The sequence below is a fragment of the Rhipicephalus microplus genome, chromosome 2 (genome assembly GCF_043290135.1).
Source record: "Rhipicephalus microplus isolate Deutch F79 chromosome 2, USDA_Rmic, whole genome shotgun sequence".
Classification (NCBI taxonomy): Eukaryota; Metazoa; Arthropoda; class Arachnida; order Ixodida; family Ixodidae; genus Rhipicephalus; species Rhipicephalus microplus.
In genome coordinates this window covers 275383267-275406052 of record NC_134701.1, presented here as the reverse complement: position 1 = coordinate 275406052, position 22786 = coordinate 275383267, and the positions used below count along the sequence as shown (strand labels likewise).

General features: G+C 47.5%; 1 protein-coding gene across 2 annotated transcripts; it reads right to left on the bottom strand.

The window, feature by feature from the left end:
* Window positions 1–216: 216 nt before the first annotated feature.
* Window positions 217–20705, bottom strand: LOC119162870 (beta-galactosidase-1-like protein 2). Of its 2 annotated transcripts, XM_075882027.1 has the most exons (5): window positions 20631–20705; window positions 16118–16353; window positions 13581–13756; window positions 6623–6635; window positions 217–286 (listed from the first exon to the last, which is right to left on the bottom strand). In XM_075882027.1, exons 2-5 carry the CDS (start codon window positions 16235–16237, stop codon window positions 251–253), a joined length of 345 nt encoding a protein of 114 aa, XP_075738142.1. In that variant the 5' UTR covers window positions 16238–16353; window positions 20631–20705; the 3' UTR covers window positions 217–250. The 2 variants fall into 2 exon arrangements, with proteins under 2 accessions (XP_075738142.1, XP_075738143.1); XM_075882028.1 differs by lacking the exon at window positions 20631–20705 and having other exon boundaries at window positions 16118–16681.
* Window positions 20706–22786: the final 2081 nt, after the last annotated feature.

Sequence of the window (22786 nt, the reverse complement as noted above, 5' to 3'; positions counted from 1 at the left end):
CATTACTAATCATTGTTTTTCATTGTCTGGTACACGTGTACGTTTCATTAAGGGTATGTCACCAGGACGAGTTGGTGACGTCATCAATATGTCATGAGATAGACGCTTCTGTTCATGACAGGTGTTTCATACTGTTTTTGTCGCTTCTTGCGATGTTTCATTAAGATGACGACACAAAGCACTTTGAATCGCTCCGCAGCAATTGTATAAACGTAGGCGCTCCACAAGGACTCACTTGTATCCATTGTTCTTAGGCGAATGCCGGGATCTTTCCGCAAGAGCCAGTGTTGTATTTGTCGCATACTGGGAAGCAGCCCCCGCTTCGGGGGAGCGTTAATTGAAAGACTCCGCGGCGAAGAGGGGGAGGAGGGGCAACTCGGAGGGACTCGTTTTCGGGTGGTTCGCGTGACGGGCAATGCGAAAGGAGCGAAGGGCGTCCTTGACATCTGTTTTTACCTACAAGCCCAGCCGTGAAGGGAAAAGGGGGTGAGGGCCACAATGACCCTTCTCGAACACGCGGAAAGCGTTTTGTCCATCTGTCCTTGAAGACCGTCGCACGTGCGGGGTGCGGAGGAAACTCTTTGACAATACTTGTGCTTCTCTGTTTGCTTTTCCTTTTTTTCTTCCCCTCTCTACGACAGCGGTACATAGCGAACGAATAAACCAGTCTTCGTGATGCGTTCAAACTGAAAGGATGTGTTTTTTCTCTGTCGTCGTCTCACTAGAAAAAGTCTGCCTCCCTGCTATTCCGCTACAACATTTTTTGGTGCCGAAACCCGGGAATAAGGGACCCAAAGATGGACATCGACAGGATGAAGCGCAAAAGGGCCGTGGTGCGAACGTCAACAACAAAGCTGCTCAATGACATCGCTACCATGGAGGACGACGCGTCACTCGGTGAGCTTGAAGAAAAGATCAACCTTCTCACCCTTAAGGAAGACTCACTCAAAGAGCTAGATCGGGAAATTGAGATTGGCGTAGAAGATGATGCATTAGAAGAGGAAATTGCATGCTCCGAGAACTACAAAGAAAAGATCAACGTAGCAAGGACTAAAGTACAGCTCATGCTACGTGAGCTTAGCTGCACTAACGCCGCATCAGTGAGCGCTTCGCTAGATCGCACCTCAAGTTCCTCAGATCAAAGAGAATCTAGCCGTAACATCCCGCAAGTAACCCCCACAGTAAAGCTGCCAAAACTAGAGATAGCAAAGTTCAACGGCGAGCTTCGACAGTGGCAAGGCTTTTGGAGTCAGTTCGACACGACAATAAACGCTAACCACCACCTGTCAAACGTGGACAAGTTCAAGTACCTGAACAGTTACTTAACAGGAAAAGCAGCGGCTGCCGTTGCGGGTCTTGATTTGTCCGACGGAAACTACGAAGTTGCTCTCTCGCTGTTAAAGGAAAGGTTCGGTCGTAAAGAAGCCATAATCGAGGATCACATGTCCAGACTGCTCAATATCAAGTCAGTGCGTGACTCGCGGAACCTCAGCCAACTTCGGAGCCTCGTTGACGAAGTAGAGAGAGGTGTACGGAGCCTCACTTCTCTTGGCGTCGGTGTCAGCACGTACGGAGCTCTGCTCCTGACAGTAGTAAAGAAGGCGGTGCCTGCGGACCTTCATCTCGAATACTGTCGACGAAAGGGCGCTACTACAGGAGGCAGTGAACTGGAGGCATTTGCGCATTTTTTGAGAGTCGAGGTAGAGGCACGGGAGATTATACAGCGGGCCGAAACACCAAGGGGCATGTGTGTAGAATCGTCTGTCGAAAACCGTAACAGCACCTTTAAAGCGGCGAGAATGTCTTCAGCCGCTGCACTGCATACCATGACCAAGGAGAGAAAAGGGTGTCTGTTTTGTTCGTCAGGGTGCCACGAAAGCGGTGACTGCGATGCAGAGATGTCGGCAGCTGATAAAAGAGAAATGCTGAAGCGTGAGAATAGATGTTTCCGCTGCACAGTAAAGGGGCACACGTCAAGAGAGTGCCGTAAGGCCAAATGGCTCAGGTGTGCCAACTGTAGCGGAAAACACCTCACGGCTATGTGTGATCCTGATTTCAGAGAATACCGTGGCAGTGGTGAACAGAATGCATCCTCTCCACCAGCGACAGGACAAGCCACAGTGCTAAAGTCTTCTCTAGGCTCAGAGGAGAAATTTAGTTGCATGGAGGGGCATCAGTTTCTTCTGCAAACAGCACGAGCTTGGACAGTGGGACCGCACAAAAGTACGCTTGTCAGGCTTCTCCTAGATGGTGGCAGTCAAAGGACGTTCATCCATCGCAAGTTGTCTGAAAGACTGCAGTTGAACGTGCTTGGGGAAGAGGAACTTAAAATCTATGCCTTCGGCGACAAGTCCGCTATAACCCGCACTAAAGCGCGTCTGGTCGAGCTGTGGCTGCAAAGCCAGTACGACGGGAAAAGGGCGCGAGTGGAGGCCCTCGAAGTTCCCTGCATCTGCGCAGATATAATGGCGGCGCCTTTAAAGTCAGTTCTTCTGGAACTTTCGAAATTTGGCTTGCCAGTCGCGGACGTCGCGCAGGGTGACGGAAGTGAAAACATTGATCTTCTGATCGGCGCTGATCATTATTGGGAAATTGTCACGGGATCCACTAAGCGCCTAACCTCCAAGCTGATGGCAGTAGAAACTGCATTTGGGTGGACAGTCCAGGGCCAGGTAGGCGCAAAAAGGTCACCAGGAGTCTGTCCCTCTGTTGCTGGCGTAATGCGAGTAGCAGTGAGCGAACAAACTAACAAAGAAATATCAGCGCAGTTGAGGTCATTCTGGGAGCTCGAACACATTGGTATCAAGGAACACGAACCAGCTCGCCACCAAGACGCAATCCAACAGCACTACAAAGAAACCGTCAAATTTGAGCATGGGCGGTACACAGTGTCTTTCCCCTGGAAGCCTATGGTTGATGAGCTCGACGACAACTACGAGTGCGCCGCGAAGCGTCTTAGAGCCAACACGACGCGCCTTTTGAAGGGAGATTCCTTGATCGTGGAATATGACGCCTGCATCCGAGAATACATCGAAAAGGGCTATGCAGAGCCAGCCAACAAGCATTGCAGCGCTTCGGAAGGTCCGGTGTATTACATGCCACATCAAGCAGTTGTTCGACAAGAAAGCCTGACAACAAAAGTGAGGGTGGTGTTCGACGCATCATCAAGTGCCAAAGATCGCCTCTCACTGAATGATGTTTTGGAAAGTGGTCCAAAACTTAATCCAGAGCTCATTGATTTGTTGATCAACTTCCGCACTTACAACATCGGCATCGTCGCGGATATTGAAAAGGCATTCCTTCAAATATCTCTGTCAGAGGGTGACCGGAACGCTGTGCGGTTTCTCTGGTATGCTGCCACTCCGAAGAAAGGTGAAGAACTTCCAGCGGTGGCGGCCTACCGGATGACGCGCGTTCCGTTCGGTGTTACATCCAGCCCATTCCTATTAGCCGCAACATTACGACACCATCTTGAAGGACTCCCAGAGCAGTATGCTGAGACTGCGAACATCCTGCGCAGCCATCTCTATGTTGACGACCTTGTGACAGGGGTCGACACCCTCGAACAGGGTAAAGTGCTATGCCAGGAATCAAGCGATATATTATCTCAAGCAGGAATGCGGCTCCACAAGTGGATGTCTAACGACCACGATTTAGTCAACTTCATAGAGGATGGGAACGTGGCGAAGAGGAATGCAAATGCCGAACTTCCTGCAGCCACCAAGGTATTGGGAGTAGGTTGGAATGCTCATACAGATAACTTCGAGTACAATCTGACCTCACTTCTTGAATTCCTCACCACCAGAGCCGACAGCAAGAGATTCGTATTGCAAGTCTCAGCCAGAATTTTCGACCCCTTTGGGTTTAGCGCTCCTACAACACTGTACGTAAAGACAATGTTCCAAAGGTTGTGGGAGTTGGGAGCGGGTTGGGACGACCCCTTGCCAGAATTGATGCAAGCGGAGTGGAGGTGCTGGTGTGAAGAGCTTCAATGCATCAAGGCGGTGTCCATTCCGAGGATCATCGCAAGGGATTTCCGAGATGAAAAGACAGAGAAGGTGTTGCACATTTTCTGCGATGCCAGCCCAAAGGCCTACGGTGCTGTCGGATACGTTGCATGCAAGTCTGCTCAAGGAATAATCAATATAAGCCTAATTATGGCCAAATCAAGAGTTGCCCCTTTGAAGCGCCTCTCGTTACCCCGACTAGAGCTGATGGGGGCCCTCATTGGTGCTCGACTGTGCCACTACGTTGCCAAGGCCTTGAACCTCCAGAATGCTGCTGCCATCCTTTGGACCGATTCCACAGTGGCTATGCACTGGATTAAAGGAAACGCTGCCAGATGGAAGCCCTTCGTGGCAAACCGAGTATCAGAGGTTCAGGCGCTGACTGATCCCGAGGATTGGAGGCACTGCCCAGGACTAGACAACCCCGCTGACCTAATCACTCGCGGTATCCTCCCATCAGCCTTGTTAGAAAGCGAATTGTGGTGGAGAGGACCACACTGGCTTCACAAGGATAAGACGCATTGGCCAACGACCGGTGAGCAGAGCCCAGGGGCAGTAGAATGTCACCTGGAAGAGCGAAAAGTGACGGTGATGCCCGTAATATCATCGCCGTTCGAGGCAGTGCTGAAAGTAGAGGAGTTCAGCTCATGCCGCAGAGTCGTGCGCTTAACTGCGTGGGTCCGCCGCTTTGTCAACAATTGCCGCCGCGGGAAAGAAAGGAAAGGTGGTCCGCTACGAGCTGAAGAGGTGATCGATGCTGAGAGGTACTGGTTGGCAACAACTCAAGGAGAAGCATTCAGTGACGACATTTCCAACTTGAAAGCCCAAAGACCACTGCACAAAGGCTCTCCTGTTCTGCCACTCAGTCCGTACCTTGACGGGGAAGGTCTCATGCGAGTTGGTGGACGCTTGCAATTCACCGACAACCACGAAGAGACTAAACATCCCATCATTCTACCTAGCACTCATCCCTTCACGCTACTGCTCATAAGGAAAGAGCACGTGAGAATGCTACACTCAGGGGTGCGCGACACCTTGGCGTCATTGCGAGAGTCGTATTGGATCATCCGAGGGCGCCAGGCCGTAAAAAAGGTTATCAAGCAGTGCCTCATCTGTCGCAAACAAAGTTGCCCTCAAGCCACGGAACCAGTGGCACCACTTCCAGCTGACAGAGTAACAGAAGGAAATCCGTTCGACACTGTCGGCATCGATTTCGCAGGACCTTTGATTTGTCAAGAGTCGCGCGGTGCCCGAAAATGTTACATCGCAATTTTAACCTGCGCTGTGACACGTGCCGTCCATCTTGAGCTCGTTAGCGACATGTCGACTACAGCCTTTCTCCTGGCTTTCAAGCGCTTCGTGGCTCGCAGGGGAATCTGCTCGACTATTTATTCGGACAACGCGCTAACCTTCAAGAGAGCAGCAAAAGATCTGAATGCAATGTTCACGCTACTAAAATCAGAGGAAATGCAGTCATACTTCGCCGGAAACCAGATCAGGTGGAAGTTTATTGTTGAAAGGGCAGCTTGGTGGGGCGGATTCTGGGAACGGTTGGTGCGATCGGTGAAGGTAGCGTTGCGCAAGGTGTTAGGTCGGAGCAGTTTAAGCTTTGAAGAACTCACAACTGTCTTGTACGAAGTCGAGGCCGTAATAAACTCACGCCCATTGACTTTCACCTACGATGATGCTCAAGAGCCAGAACCACTGTCGCCGGCGCACTTCCTCGTCGGAAGAAAGCTGACAACCCTTCCTCCACACCACCTGCCAGCCGAAATTCCGGGCGGTGACGCGCATATCTCACGACGCTGGAAGTACCGGTCTGCCATGGCTGAAGGATTCTGGAGACGGTGGCGGAGAGAGTACTTATTGGAGCTTCGATCGGCGCATCTGTCCCGGCCAACGACATCGAGTGACCTAAAGATAGACGATTTAGTTCTTTTAAAGGAAGATCATCTCAAACGACACATGTGGAAGATCGCCAGAATCAAGGAAACGTTCAAGGGCAGGGACGGCAGGGTGCGGGCCTGCAGTTTGAAACTAAGCGGGGGAACGGTGGTGAAACGACCAATACAGCTGCTTTATCCGCTAGAAGTCGACCGACAATGAGCTCAAGAGTTCGCTCATCCGGGGGAGGTTGTTGTATTTGTCGCATACTGGGAAGCAGCCCCCGCTTCGGGGGAGCGTTAATTGAAAGACTCCGCGGCGAAGAGGGGGAGGAGGGGCAACTCGGAGGGACTCGTTTTCGGGTGGTTCGCGTGACGGGCAATGCGAAAGGAGCGAAGGGCGTCCTTGACATCTGTTTTTACCTACAAGCCCAGCCGTGAAGGGAAAAGGGGGTGAGGGCCACAATGACCCTTCTCGAACACGCGGAAAGCGTTTTGTCCATCTGTCCTTGAAGACCGTCGCACGTGCGGGGTGCGGAGGAAACTCTTTGACAATACTTGTGCTTCTCTGTTTGCTTTTCCTTTTTTTCTTCCCCTCTCTACGACAGCGGTACATAGCGAACGAATAAACCAGTCTTCGTGATGCGTTCAAACTGAAAGGATGTGTTTTTTCTCTGTCGTCGTCTCACTAGAAAAAGTCTGCCTCCCTGCTATTCCGCTACAACAGCCAGTACGGAAGGCCTCCCTGCAGAATGTGTTTCTTCGCATATAGGAAATAGTAGCACCAGAGTCCTTCAATGCTTCAACGGTATTGAAGGACTCTGTTAGTACTAAGCATTAAACAGGCACTCGAAAAATCGTGACACGTGAGCGTGCGTGTTTCCTCTTTGACCCGCCGTGGTGGTCTGGTCGTTGTGGTACTCTACTACTGACCCGAAGGTCGCGGGGGCGAATCGCGAACCCGGCCACGAAAGCCGGATTTCAATGGAAGCGAAATGCTGGTGGTGCGTGTGCTTACATTTATAAGAACGTTGAAGAACACCGCATTGTCAATACATCCGGAGTCCTAATTTTACACGTTAGTGTCACAAAGAAAACTTGAAATATACAGAACCATCTCACGCTGGCTCTTTGACCATGTTTTTTTTTTTATCTCACTTGTGACTTGGCTTTATTTTCGCTATGCTTTTTCATGTTTAGCTGATCTGATATGATATGCTTAATAATTCGTTTAACATATTCGATTTTACCAATAATGTCGGTCATTTGTTGTGTTCCTTACAGCGATACGTTTTTGTATAATTAACCAATGGCTTCACTACATTTGCTTTCGGACCCTCACCTGCATAATTTAATCTTGTAACTTTTCTGAAATCAATAAATCTCAATAAAAATAGGAATATAAAAGAGGGAGCCGAGGGGTTGCTTGCTTTGCAACTTCTTGCGAACGTTGATTTCGCCATTGTTGAGAAACGACGGACCGATCCCACCGAAGCCACCACTGTTGCGAAAGACGGCGACGCCAACACGGCCCCGGAGGCGCCACTGCTTTCAACTCCGCCGGGAAGGTCACCAGCCGTTTGGTAGCGCATGTATCTCAGCTCGCGACTGCTTCTGCGCAGAGCCGATAAGACGAGCGGACGAGACGACGGTGAGTTAAACAAGGTTTATGTACAGCATATATACAGAGGCGTTACAATTTCGGCACTGGGGCCGACAGAGACTCGAAGAGCCGAGCTCTCCTCTCTAACACATAGGTCAGCCTTTCGCCTAACACCGCTGACTCACACACATGTCGGCACTCCGACACGGGGACGCCTCTCACATAGGACCGCCGATCGCGACGCGCCGCAGGGCTTCTTTTATTTACACCGGGTCCAACCAAAGTGTCCAATCAGAAGCGCCGCTGGTCGTCCGGGCAGATTCCGCCAATGGGGGTCGCCGCGCCATGCGTCAGACCACCAGGCACGAGAACGCCGGCTCGCTGTCACGTGCGCAACTGACTCACTGCACGTGGGCCAGAGGAGCGCCGCGCGTGTTCACGCCGTCGAGGTGATCGCGCCAGGCAGACTGCGGGCTGGCCTTGACCCAGATTGCCTTTTTCAGAGGCACGGTCGTTTGACGAGGACTCGCTGGCATAACAGCACCCCCGCCGCCAGACAATGCACCGGAAAGACGAGCTGCTTCCACGGGGCTCGGATGTCAGGTGCGCTCGTTCGCCAGGTCCCTCCAGGTTCGCCTCCAGGGCCATGGGGAGACTACAGCTCCAGACTGTTCCGGGAACACATCCCATTTTGACGACGGATCCCAGCTCCACGGGCTTGTCGCCACAACTTGCTGGCCAACTTCGCTCGTCTCTTCCGACCCTCTTCGGTTTCAGCACTTGTCGATGGTTCTGCAACTTGCTAAGAACGGTTCGACAACAGACAACACACGACACAAGCAAGTGCCCTCGGTCACCCAACAGAACACCAGACAAAGTATAGAACAACAAATACCTATCTACGTGTCTATCGGAATTTCGTTCCCTCTACATCAAGAGGCACATGTGGGACAAAAGACTCCTAAAGTAAGAACTTGAATTTTTCACAATTACAACTCCGCAACGAATTGGAATACCACATAAAGTTGGCCCCTTGAGATCACTCTGAACAAGAGCGCTCAGCCCAGGTCGTGATGAGGTCAAAATTTTGCCCCGAATCGCCAGCCAGAAACCGAAGGGTTGAGAAGTTACTAGCTGGAACGCACTGCTCAATGCACCTGCATTAGCGTTTACCTTTTCTTTTTTTTTTCTTTAGCGAACGTCAAAGTTGCGCTGTGGAGCAACATGCCCCACTTCAGTAACTGGCCACTTTTAGGCGACGATACCTATGCGGCACCAAGAGCGGCTCACACTTTCGACGTTGCACAGGGGAACAACGATACGGCTTGCTACTGATTGACTCCTCACCGCTTAGCTCGATATCGTGTTCGATCACCGTCGTGTCTCCGGGACGGTCCGACAACACATACCCAAACTCGGAAACAATCTTTCTCAGGTCCTCTTTCTCAGGTCCTCCTTCACTTACGCTAGGCTCTAGGTTTATCTGCTCCCGGATTACTTTCGATCCCCCTTCAATTACCTCACTAGAAGTCAAAATTTCTGCTTCCTCTTCCTCTGAAGCCTTCAACAGCTGATTTACGACCGCTTGATGTTGAACATTGGGTTTCATCAAGTTGTAAATTTTGTTCTGCCGCCTTCCTACTTGCACCTCATAAGTTGTATCGCAAGGCTTCGATAATACTGTGGCGGGCCCTTCCCAATCAACCTCAAGCTTGTTCCTTTTGGGTGGCTGCCGCCGCATTACCTGATTATCAACTTCAAAAGCGCGCTTCTTCCCCGATTTCTCGTAGTGCTCCTTCGACAGCACTTTTGCCGCGTTTTTCTGGCTTTCCACGAGCGCTTCAATTTGGCTTTCCACTAGCGCTTCAATCGAGAGATCCTCACTCTGCCCTCGAATGAGCGTCTCTCGATCAACTCTCGGCAGCTCGCTCCAACTTTCCGCTACAGGCGAGAGCGTTGCAACCCTCTCGCTCTGACTCAATGGCGCCACGTCGTCTCCCCCAGCGCATACCGCGCCGGCCGCTCCCGCGACGGGCCGCTCGCGTGACTGCTCACATGACTCATGCGGAAAATTTCCTTTCTGGGGTTCCGTCGACCCGCCGACAAGGTCACTTGAGAGTTCACCGCATGGAACCAAGTCAAGCTTCCGCGAAAGCTTTCGCGCTTGCGATCGCGTGGGAGCCATGCACGCTAAGTTGGGGAAGAACGATTTGCCCTGCTCTTTGAGAAGCTGCTCCGAGTTGTTGGAGAAAAGATAAGAAAAACGACCATTCAGCGCGGCAGACACAGCCGCTTCGGTGCAAAGCTTACCGAACGGGCCTTCAATGACAACGGTGGCGATTGGTAAGCGAACACTCTGTTCCTCGGCGACTTGCCTGATCCACGCGCATTCTCCTGTGAAGTCATCCGGAGACACCAATGAAGGATGGACAACGTCCATGGTTGCCGCTGAGTCTCTAAGTGCTCGGCACGTTTTCTCATTGACCCTAATTTCTTGGAGATACGGCTCCAGCAACCGCATGTTTTTTTCTGATTCTCGGATCGTTGCGAAGGCTAACTTTTCCTGACAGTTTCTCGCGATGTGCCCTTCCTTTTTACAGTTGTAGCAGATTAGCGGCTTCCGTTTGTTTTCCGATTCAAATGCCTGTGTGGTAGAAACCTCACTCGATTTCTCCGCTTCTGCTTGCCCTTCCCCTACACTGTCCTTAGTAAGAGATGGGTCCTTTTTGAAATTACGGTGCGGAACGGGTTTCCGTTGATCAGGTTTCCTTGAAAAGCCCTCTTTTCTCTCATCTTTTTCAACGCGCACTGCCCTGCTATGCAACTTTCGGCGAGTATAATACTCCTCAGCTAACTCAGCTGCCTTATTTAACTGTACTTCCCCAAGTCTGTCCTGCAGCCAAAGTTTGACATCCTCCTCGATGCAGCGGTAGAATTGCTCCAATGCAACGCATTCCACCACTTTATCGCGGTCGTCATAAACACCTTCGCCCTTGAGCCATTCAATTAAATCGGCTTTAAGACGAAACGCGAAGTCAACGTGTGACTCATTCCCCTTTTCAGCATACCGGAACCTTTGCCTGAAAGCCTCGGGTGACAACTTATAACGTCTCAAGAGCACTTCCTTAACCTCGTCATAGCTCTCAAACGCTTCCCTAGACAAGCAAGTTATCGCGTCGGACACTTCGCCGGGAAGAAGAGCTAGCAGGTTCCGCGCCCAAAGAGGCCGCTCCAAAGCGTTTCGCTCACAGACGTGTTCAAACTTGACGAGATACTTCGCCATGTCCTCGCCTACTACGAACGGTGGCAGTTGGTCCCGAATTCTAAAACCGCTGACCTGAATCGTCGGAGAAGCTACGCTAGGCGCCTGCGAACACTGTAGGATTGCCAATTCTAGTCGTTTCAACTCTAGGCGCTCTTGTCTCTCGGCCTCCTCGCGCTCGCGACGTTCGCGCCTTTCAACTTCTTCACGTTCGCGAGCTTCCCGCCTTTCAGCCTCTTCGCGGCGTGCTTTAATATCCACCCAGGCCTCATCGACTTCCTCAGCCGACACTCCCTCATCCTTCATGATCTCAAGGATCGCTTGCTTTCGTTTCGCACGGCCCAAAGTAATGCCGAGTTCCTCACAAATTTCGATGAGTTCCTTCACTTTAAGGTTCTCCATCGTTCACACTAGCCTCTTGCTGTTTGCCCCTGTTAAGAATCTACTTGCCGTACCCACTATAAGCCTACTAGCAAGACGCGCAAGCAATTTTTCACCCTCCCGTGTTTACCACCTCCGCATTAACTTTGGTTTCAAAGCACTTCAACTTGGCTTGAAACGATCAAAGCTCACTTCAATGCTTCACACAGCCCTTTCTCTAAACTACTACAACCTGAGCTAGAGTAGTCTGGTGAACTGAGGGGAAAACATCAGGCACTCACCGCATCGATGTCGCTGACGCCGGCCGATCCCGCAGCTGCCAACCACTGTTGCGTAGCGCCGGGCCTATCCCGCCGCTGACCTCCACTGTTGAGAACGACGGACCGATCCCACCGAAGCCACCACTGTTGCGAAAGACGGCGACGCCAACACGGCCCCGGAGGCGCCACTGCTTTCAACTCCGCCGGGAAGGTCACCAGCCGTTTGGTAGCGCATGTATCTCAGCTCGCGACTGCTTCTGCGCAGAGCCGATAAGACGAGCGGACGAGACGACGGTGAGTTAAACAAGGTTTATGTACAGCATATATACAGAGGCGTTACAATTTCGGCACTGGGGCCGACAGAGACTCGAAGAGCCGAGCTCTCCTCTCTCACACATAGGTCAGCCTTTCGCCTAAGACCGCTGACTCACACACATGTCGGCACTCCGACACGGGGACTCCTCTCCTAGGACCTCCGATCGCGACGCGCCGCAGGGCTTCTTTTATTTACACCGGGTCCAACCAAAATGTCCAATCAGAAGATGGGGCCGCCGCGCCATGCGTCAGACCACCTGACACGAGGACGCCGGCTCGCTGTCACGTGCGCAACTGACTCACTGCACGTGGGCCAGAGGAGCGCCGCGCGTGTTCACGCCGTCGAGGTGATCGCGCCAGGCAGACTGCGGGCTGGCCTTGACCCAGATTGCCTTTTTCAGAGGCACGGTCGTTTGACGAGGACTCGCTGGCATAACACCATCTTTGAGTGAAGAAAAAACAACAGATGTGACGTTTCGTGTGCGCACCATGTCTCGTTCGGCGCCGATGTAAGGGCCTGGCCGGAGAATGACCATCAGACTCAAGTTGTGGGCCATCTCCAGGAAGGACACCAGGTCTCGTTGTCCGCGGAAGTCGAAAAGACCTTCTTCCGGCTCGTGGCTGCTGCACTCGACGAAGCTGCGCGTGTATTCAGCAGTATACAACTGTCAGGAGACCTCTTTTCAAGCGTCTCTCATAATCATACCGTGGTTTTGGGACGTTAAACCCCACAAATCAATCGGGCCTCTTTTCAAAGCATTTTCTAAAAGATGAACGGCAATCTCTTTAACCCAGTCATTCACATGCAGACCCTATCGTGAACGCTGTGGTGGAAATCATATACAAGGAGGACAGATTCGGTCTTGTTGGTAAGACACACGGTATAAGAATACACCGTGGTAAGACATAAGGCGGTCCTAAACGCAGAGCTTACTTTTTAATGGCTGTAGTTATTGTCACGTGGACGCGACGTCGACGAAGGCAGCAGTCAACGTGTCCAAGACAAAATTTGGGTGAACTTGTGCCCAGTAATGGAAGGTGAAGTACAAGCAATGCGCGCTGCGTATACACTGATATCGGCGAACAGAGCATGGGCCGTTGATAATCTGATAATCTGATCTGTGGTAAAACGCGCCGGCATTTACACATGCGACATCAAACATTGGAACCTTATCACTGCTGCTCGCGTAATCTCGAAAAATAAATTTGACTATTCGCGTTCTGTGTGTAAACTTTAAGAGGCTGGTGTCGGAAAATCGCGAAACTTCTGAAACATTGCGGCATGATCTGTAAAGATCGCCCCCCCCCCCTTTTTTTTTTTGATAGGGTAACGGATCGTGAACTTGGATTTTTCCTTTCCGTCTGCCTCTATAACACAAGAAGGTATAGGCCCCGTCAGAGGTGTCTGTCCCATAGAGCATAGAGTTTCCCACAATACTTACTAGAAGGAATTCTGGCGCAAGTGTCTATGGGAGTTGCAACACACGGCGCTTCAACGAGTATGGGAATTATGGGTAGTACACACATTTGTCTTAATTTTCGTACTTCTGGCCTGCTTCTGGCTCGTGTGGCTTGGAGCTGTTTTTTCACGAAAACATAAATTAGCAAATGTCCACCGTTTGCGCTTCACAACCTTATTCTTTTAAGCTTTTTTGAATCAAGTCCCTGAGTTCGAAAGGGTTCGTTCTTTCTTTCGAAACAAAACCGTAACCAGTAATAAACGAAGCCGCAAGTACGATTCGCCGCCCGCAAGTACGAAGACTAGGCATATGTGTGTACTACCCATCATTCCCATGGTCGCTGAACGATCGCAGCGCCAGAGTGCCCTCTAGTTAATTTTGAGAAACTCTGTGCCATAGAGTCACGTACGTGTCGATGGTGTTCAGGCCGGCGGCGCGCGCGTAGGCCAGGCGCTCCATCCAGAGTTCGCGCGGCGTGCGGAAGTAGTGGAGCGAACCGGACAGGATCCGCACCGGCTCGCCGGCCAGCATGAAGGAATCGCGTTCGAAGTCGATGGCGAACTGTGATGGCCGTCCACGAGGAGGCTGCGTTGTTTGAGATGCAGCGCGTTTGCATATAAGCTACGGTGAAATAAATTTCAGATACGCTTGGGCTTAAAGGGACACTAAAGTCAAACAACAATTTACGTCAGATGAAAAGCTTGATGTAGGACAACATCTGAAACGACAATGTTATCAACAGCAGTGCACTACTTATCGAGAAGTTCGGGTAAATGCACGAGATTACGCGCGCCGCAGTAGGACATTCTCAGAATCACCTCGATGACGTCAGACGAACCACTTGCAATTAATCGATAGTAATCGATCTAGCTGCACTAAACAAGATCCTTCCGTTTACCAAAAGACGCAATCAAATTCTATTTGTTCGTTCCTGTTTGATTCATGAAAAAAAAAAAAAGAACCGCCGGACGTTACTAGCGGAGAGACTCGGGTGGTTCAAAAATTTCATTTTCGCATGGTTAAACTGGACCAGTCATGTTATCTAGCGGGGCCGGTTGAACCAAAACACGTCTTTTATCTCGTAGCCAATGGCAGGAAATTAATCAATGGCCGTTGTTGCCACTGTGACTCCCGCTGCTTTCGTTCTGCTAGTGTCGGCGGCCGCGCAGTAAAGCCAGGCAACATTGTGCACGGCAACAGTCACGTGAGACGTTCCACTTGAGCCGGTTGACCTGGAATGCGCTAACCTGATGCGGAACACTAAAACGCGACTTTATTTCAAAATAAGCCCTTCCTTAGCACAAAAGTAACACTTCGAAGTTTCTGGATCGCTATTTCAGGAATCAACGTCGACTTAATAGTTGCCTTTAGTGTCCCTTCATGTCCTATAGCCCACCGTGGTGTGCATGCATGAGTAGAGATTATTGTGTAACTCAAAAAATAAGCTAACGTGCACAACATAATACACTATTGGTAATACTAATACACTGGGGGAGGGGGAAGAAATGATCGAGTGATGCTTATAATCGAACTCGATATAGCGAAAATTGACAAAAACTGCCAGACTTATGCGCGACGCGCAGCACACTCTTCCAGCTGTCGCTGGAAGAGCGGCCTTTGAGAGCCTTTTTTAAAACTGTAATTGAGTTACTGCTCCAAGCAAACCTGCAGAGTACCCACTATGCCATAAATTATGATTTTTTGTGGAGTAAGGAGACAATCACTAAGCCAATCTTCGTCGATTCTTCGTAAAAGCGTGGCGCCCACTACTAACTCACAAGGATTTTTGAATAATTATTTTCATTCTTTTGCTGTCGAGGATGAAGAATTACGCCTGAACATCTTGTAACGGGTTGGGGCATTCGATGAGCCACTCGTTACGCAATTCGTATTGTGTGGCGTCTGGGTGTTTATTTGCTATTACAAAACACTTCATTACTCATATTAACGCTATTTCCCGACCTCAAGCCTTCCTATGGCCTGTTTGCATCGGATTTTCAAGCACCAGTACGGCTCAGTACGCGCACTTAGTCAGCTACGCTGGGCCAAATCAGGAGACGCTTTTCTCCTTTTGCTCCCTCTCGTGGGCATTTTCTGTGAGTAATGTCCAAATAAATAAATAAAATAAAAATAAACTGCGATACATCTTGACTTGTAGTCAAAAAGGCAACAAAGAAAAAAAAACAGCGTGGCTCAGTGGTACGAAATATACTGAGCTGGGATGCAAGAGACCCGTGTTCAAATCCCATTGTCTCCTTAGTGTTTCTTATTAACTACTTCTTTTTTTCTTATCTAGCGTGATAGCGGTGACGGACACCGGCGGCGGCAGCGGACAATTACGGCGCACGCGACACTTGTTGTGGTCTGATAACATCTTTCGCTGTAGAACACGTAATTCTCTACACGCTGTACTGACACGGAGTGACACCAATTTACCGCGTAATAACAAACTATAGATATACCGAACTAACGTTGAAAGTTCAGCCATACTTTATGCATGTTCGTGAGTGCATTTTTATGTATGCCTGTATATTACACGTGTAAAATTAAACTCTCGGGACCCTATCCTCCCCCACCCCAATTCCCCCCTGCTCCTCCTGCTTCGCAAGGGATCGATTGATAAGCAAAACATGGTTTTTGTCTCCGGGTCGTATTAGGCAAATGCGGAAGGAACCCTGCAATTTTATTGTGGTGTTTCTTCAGCCTTGCCTAATGTAGGCTCCCACCGGATAGTGGACTCCCTTACAGTTCTAGCGCAGTGCGGTTGTGACGTTTGTGTGGGCGTGGACCTGCAGTGAATTCCTGTACCGTGCCCAAATATAGTAGCACGCGCATTTGCAACTTGCAGATTGCCTTCCGCATTTCGTTCGGGCATGATGCGTCCGGAGCTATTTGTCGCGAAAGTGAAAATGAGCGTAGAACACTGCAGTAAGCATATACGCTCACTCGTTGAAGGTTGGTGGTGAACTTTAGCCAAGCCTGGGAAAACAGGAATGAGCACGTGACGGCAAAGGCGAGCCGCTTGAGAATGGCGGTGATGCGTTGTGGCTTCGCTACGGTGACCATGTGGCTTTTCGGCAGCGAGCGTCCAATCAGCGCAGGCGCTTGCCAAAACGACACCACTGTATTATAACGATGAAGGTGCGGCCTCGGTAGAAGGATCCCGTAACCTGATGTCCGGTCTGAAAATTTTCAAAATATTAAGATGAAAATACGGTCATAAATGATGGGTTATAGCTATGATGAGTTTAATCACAAAAACTTCGAGCCCTGCAAGGTAACCAAGGAGCCAATCATTGCGACTGATGAGATCGTGAATCGGTAAGAAATTCGCGGATAGATACGATTCGCTTTGTGTGGAACCACACTTAATCTAACATTTACATGCAGCGGCGTCGGTTGAGCGCATAGACACATGAATGGGCGTAGTTCTTGCCATGATAATTGTATACCCAGTCTACATTTATGTAAGGAGTGATGGTAGACTCATTCAGCATGCAATCGAGTCTCCACTTATTAAAATAAAGAAGCCCAACCACATTTGTGATTGTACCGAAAACTTTGTCTACCCAATCAGTGAGATCTTGGTAATGATAATTAAGAAGCCCTAGTACACACGCAAAACGGGTATTTAGGGGGATTCCTTAAGCGCTCACAGGGCGAAAAAGAGCCCCACAATTATCGTACAACAAATACAGTCGAACCCGCATATGCCGAACTTGCAAATTAGCGGGAGTTGCTGAAGTTGGCTTTCCGAGAGCGCAGAAGTTGGCTTTACGGCACTGCCTTATGGTATTTTAAAGAATCAATCAATCAATCAATCAATCAATCAACTTTATTTTGTACATTTCAAAATAGACAGAGAAGCCAACAACAAAAGAAATTTAAAAAAAAACTTATTTTCTATTTTTCCTCGGTTTGCAGTTTTCTATACGGAGTTAATATGCAGAGGCTGAATATGCGCAATAAAAAAATGCCGCCATATCCACGAAGTGAATGATGATGAGTGGGCGAAGCTCCGGAGGTAAACCTGGTAAACCATGAATCCTCCGTACATTTTGCCCACTCGATTTTATTGCAACGCTCCCCCTAGCGTACGTCGCCGCACTATATCGAACGATGACACGCGCCATATGTGGCATCATTCCTATTTTATAACACCTCGCATCTTTCATAATCAACTACACGTACCGCCGTCTAGTTTATAACATCTTGCATCTTTTGGATGGATGGACGGACGGACGGACGGATATGGCTGTACCCTTTATATCGGGCGGTGGCTAGCGTAATACTTAGAACTGAACGAGAGGTGGCTACATACAGGGGACGCACAGCCCACGCCTTAAGGAGCTTCGCTCCTAAAAGACGGTATTGATTTAAATAGTACCTCACAATCTTCATGTGCATCTCAGTGCTCGACGGGCACTGGAAGCGTCTAGTCCTCCTAAGGACTAGTTTTTTTTTTTTTCAATATAGTAATCAATGTGCTTATTCGGATGCAGAACACAGCGGCGATGTGAGTTCTCTCAAGTTCAACTGTCTTGATTGTTGCCGGCTTTTCGGATAGCAAATAATTCTATATACCTGTTTTAAGAAATCCTAAGCTAAGGAAATTTTCTTGCTTTCTAGACTCGCACGTCACTCGAAGGTTCATATTGTTGTGCAAGAATTATTATCATTGTTATTATTATCGCGTTAATGATGAAACGAAAAGACGACCGGCAACCCTGCACGACTGGCTCGTGACGTAACCAAAAACACACGATGACTTGCAGTAGTTTCTACTCGCTGCGCGCGGCGTTCTCCTTATCGCACTACTCCGAATGCACGCAAAAAAAGTCCCACTTCTGTGAAAAAAAGAAGTGCAGAGCTTTTGAGGAAAAGCCAACTTCCTGAGGCGATTCGCCATGCTGCTCGATATATGAAGTGTTCAGGCTATTTTTGCTAGATGTAGCCGTAGATTTTCTTATGCATTGTCTTGAAGCATTTATGTGATCGAAAATGCTTCGATATAAAGAATAGCAAGTTTACTCGAGTTCGGTAAAGACGATATTTAAATAAAGGAGAAAGTGAATCGATTACAATAATAATCAGTATACAGATACAAGCTAGGAGTGCAACGTGTTTAGAAATGAATCCCCAACGCGCACGCAAAAAAAAAAAAAAGACTGACTGGTGGCACAAAAATAAACCGGAACTAAGGAGAGCAAGGTATATATAATAAATTGCTTGAAGTCGAGAAATATTTTTATATTTATGTATAATTTTAATGACGAGGTAGTCAAACGTTGTCTTATTAGCACAGCTGCATTTAATGCTCTCATGCAAAGAACAGAATCGATAAGAATGCAGCCTTCTCACTGAAACACAGAGCTCTTAGAAAAAAAAAACAAGGTCATTAGATTAAGCATAAAGATTCCAAGCTGGCGAATTAAGTCGTCGCTTTCCTCGAGAAACGACTGCGTGAAATAAAAATAAAGATTAAAACTAGCCTCGAATTCTACAAAAAGACGATGTAGACCGATATTCTTCTTCTTCTCTTTCTCTGGTGGCTCATACGCAATGCAGTGGATTGACCGAGTAGTAGTAATTTTTTTCGGTATTTTCTTATACCTTACTCTTATAAGCTAGAATGTACCAATATAAGGAACCTAAATATTTCATTACTAATTATTCGTACTTAAAGGATTACGAATTTAGCGAGATATTCTTTTACACTAACTGATGAATTCCTCAATGAAGAATAAAACACCCCTTTGACTGTAGCCCAGCCTAAAGTAGAGGTGCCAAAAGAAAGAATAACTGAGTCGGATACTTCCAGGCCCAGATTTCGAAGAGGTGGAACCACGAGTCGTCTCCTCAATAACGTGAACCGGCGACAGAATAGAAAGAAATGACTAATGGTTCCTTCCTCATTACAGAAAAGGCGCAGAGGGGAAAGTGCCATAGACTTGCCCTATAAGGTAAAAATTGTAGGAGGCAACGTGGCAGCGACATTTGACATTTAATTGGTTTATAGCCACTCCATTATTATCGAACTCGATAAATCGCTGTGTCAGGGAAATAATAGGTGCTTATATTTTGTAGAAGTCGCCAGTGCAAGGCCTTTTATGTTTTTTTTCTGAATATGATATAGTGTGCGGAATCTTGCAATTGTCATGTATGCCGTTAGCGGGAAAACCCGAATTATCGGTGCCAAAAGCGCCGCCTTTGCTAAAGAATCGGCCCTTTCGTTTAACAACAAACATTTGTGGCCTGTAACCCAAATTAAATTGATACATTAAAGGCTAGCGGGCACAAGTACTTTGAAGAGCTTTAGTAGAGGCGTTTCACCAGATGCGGGAAGAGAAGAGCACGAAGATATTCGGTATACTGTAATTCACCCGCTTAACTTTCGTGAAGCTAATATTATAGCCATAAATTCAGTTGTAAAAACAAGAATAAAATTTAGCAGTTGTAATGAAAAAGACCACTCAAGTTCTGGGCAAAATATTCTTATGCGCGAGGTATTTCCTCAGATCGCCATGCGTCCGTTGTAATGACATTAATTCGTTGGCCGATTATTTAGATGTTTTTGTAACAGTCAATTTAAAATGCTGTAAGGTAATAATTTCACATTGTTCGGAAAAATATTGAGGTATACAATGTCTATGGGGTCAGGTTGTATCGTAAAAGGAAGCACATTGTAAATCAGTATACATTTAGGTAGTCGAGTAATTTTTGAACAAATATCATTTGCCGCTAAGAAAATCTGGGCCAGTGCTCGAAAAAAAATAATAAGTATTGATTGGAAATGAAAACTTTTTGAGTATGCTTAGACAGTGATTCGTACAACCTTAAAGGGGCCCTGAAACACTTTTTAGAGTAACCATAGAATGTATTAACTGGAAAAGCTTATTGCCTTACACCCATTGCGCGTACTTCTTTTGTTGCGATTTATTTCAGTATGAGGCTGCCAGTTTAAATGTTAATTATATATACCTCCTATGTATTTTGATGATATGATGGTGATGACCCCATATGAATGGCGCTCCCCCAGAAAGAAAGATGGTCCAAGAACCGGGAGGCAGAACGCTTAAAGTACTGGACTGTGTAACTAAAACCAGTATGCTTACTGAGCAAGCGGTAAGACCATCTTTCTTTCCTAATAGAAATAACAACGAATTACAAACTTTAAAAACGTGACTAAGTAGTGGTAATATTCCATCTGTTTTAATAAAATTGATTGCTCAACCATATCGTACGCTTTAGAGTAACTAATGCACAGTATATATATATTCTCGCCGACGCCTATAGTAAGTTGCATGCGGCTCTCTAAATCAACATGCGCGCATCATATTGAACTATAATATAACCGTGGACTGCGGTTTAATATTGCGTTATCATCAATATATTTCATTACCCGTGCATTAACCAGATTATCCGCGAATGACATGAATCCACATGCGGGGTTACTCACCCGCGTTGAGTCAAGGCCCGCCTCGTCTTCTTCTTCGCTGTCTTGGTGGCATATAAGTTGTACCTGTCTACCTATATCCACACCGACATCTGTTATCTCCCGCAATTTCTATCTGCTTTATAACGTTGGACAATTTAAATTTTATGAAGATGCATTCTAAAACGCTTTCGGAATATTAGGAACTTATTTTACTGTAATCCAGATTTATTCCTTTTCTCACAGGTCATCTATGCAGATTCTTGATGAAGGTACGGTGGCTATAACGAAGAACTACGGTGGCTATAACGAAGGAGTATACACGCGTGTATTAAAAGGCATCTCAATAGCGTAGCCGCAAATTATACTCGGGCGGGGGAAGGGATAGTTGAATACTTTTTGAAAAAAAAAATTCAGTTTACAAAACGTGGGAGGCCTAAATCGTCCTCGAGGACTTGGAAGACTAGCGACAACTCGTCGCCAGGGCCAAGAGGGCAGCCGAAGCCAGAAGGTTCCTGGACTAGGAAACCCTCCCACCTTAGGGTGACAGCAGGCCTCGCTCGGAACACTGTTTTCTAAATAGACGTTTATTTCTCTCTCTTTCTCTCTCTCTATCTCTCTCTCGCCGTATATGCACCCACATTTTAATCAGACTTACGACAGTGCGTGAAATATGCTTAACGTTTCTCCAACACCCGAAAAACTTCCGGCTACGCTCCTTTGATATGCTTGCCGACCGGTCTGCCAAAGTACGAAGGTTATGAAGTTGCACAAGTTGCGGCGTATACTGCAGGTCACGCGGCAACGAAATCAAGTGCGGTCATAATCTGATTGTATTAACGGTATCCCAGTTATGCTGGAGACATATTAAGGCGAAAAGCGTAGGCAGTTAAATCATTTCATAAAAATTGATTCCAAATATTTACTAAATTGTTAATCAAGAACTCTGACAAGAGCGGTCAGATTCGTATTAAATTTCGTGCGTTAAGTGAATGAATATGCGGATTCACTTGATCATCCCACGACGGCCCAGTTTTGTAAATGCAGGGTGTCCCAAATATCCCGCAGCACGTTAAAAAAAAGAACGTTGTTACACGAAGCCCCCTACACTGTAAAAAAAAATGTCTCGGTACACAGCAAAAGCTGCTGGTAAATCGTTGCCGGAGGCATTCTGTAAATGAGTAACAGCAGGCTCCGTATCACGAAGTCTCTGTTATACATTTTTCCGTATTCTCTTTCACATCATATCTGTATTCCTGAACACAGCAGATCTGTTATTTCAAACACAGCAAATCTGTTAACCCAAACACAGCAAATCTGTCAACCCAAACACAGCAAATCTGTCAACCCAAACACAGCAAATCTGTTAACCCAAACACAGCAAATCTGTTATTCCAAACACAGCAGATCTGTTATTCCAAACACAGCAAATCTGTTATCCCAAACACAGCAAATCTGTTATCTCAAACACATCATGACTCTGTTTGTAGGAATACAGAATTTGCTGTATTTAGAGGAGGAATAAACGGAGATCGCTGTAGAGCAGTCTGGCTGTAAATTATTCCGTTATTATTAATGAAAACAGAAGCTTCAGTAAAACACCTGGTTTCGTTTAATGGCTTTTCTGTGCTTGACTAAGGTTTTGTGTAGTTTCTTTGCCTTGAAGGAAAGAGTTGTTTCACTGAGCATAAAATAAACTTAGTTTTGGTAGTAACTTAATTTGTGAAAAACTAACACAAGCTTTTGTTGACCAGTACTGTCGAAAAGCCGATGTTTTACGGGATGGAATGGAATGTTTATGTGGCTGCCTGTAGATTCTCATGATTGAGTTTTATGTCCAATTTTATGTACTGTTTCAACCTACACTAATGCAGTCTTTATGTACTGTGTGTGTGTAAACCACCCCTGCTGCTGCATACCATATAAATAATAATGCAACATTAACAAAACACAGATGAATTTATTTACATATAATACATGTGCTGTAGCTTGCTACATCACCATTCTTCATCACTTCAGCATGTTTATGCCTGAAAAGAATGTGAAAAACAAGTGATCAAATGAATGCAAGAAGCAACTTACACACACTTTATAATGCCTTCTCTGTGTATGTATATGGCCCTTGATACAAAAAGTAGGGGCACGTGGTAGAGCAAAATGTGAAAAAAAAAATCGCTTTG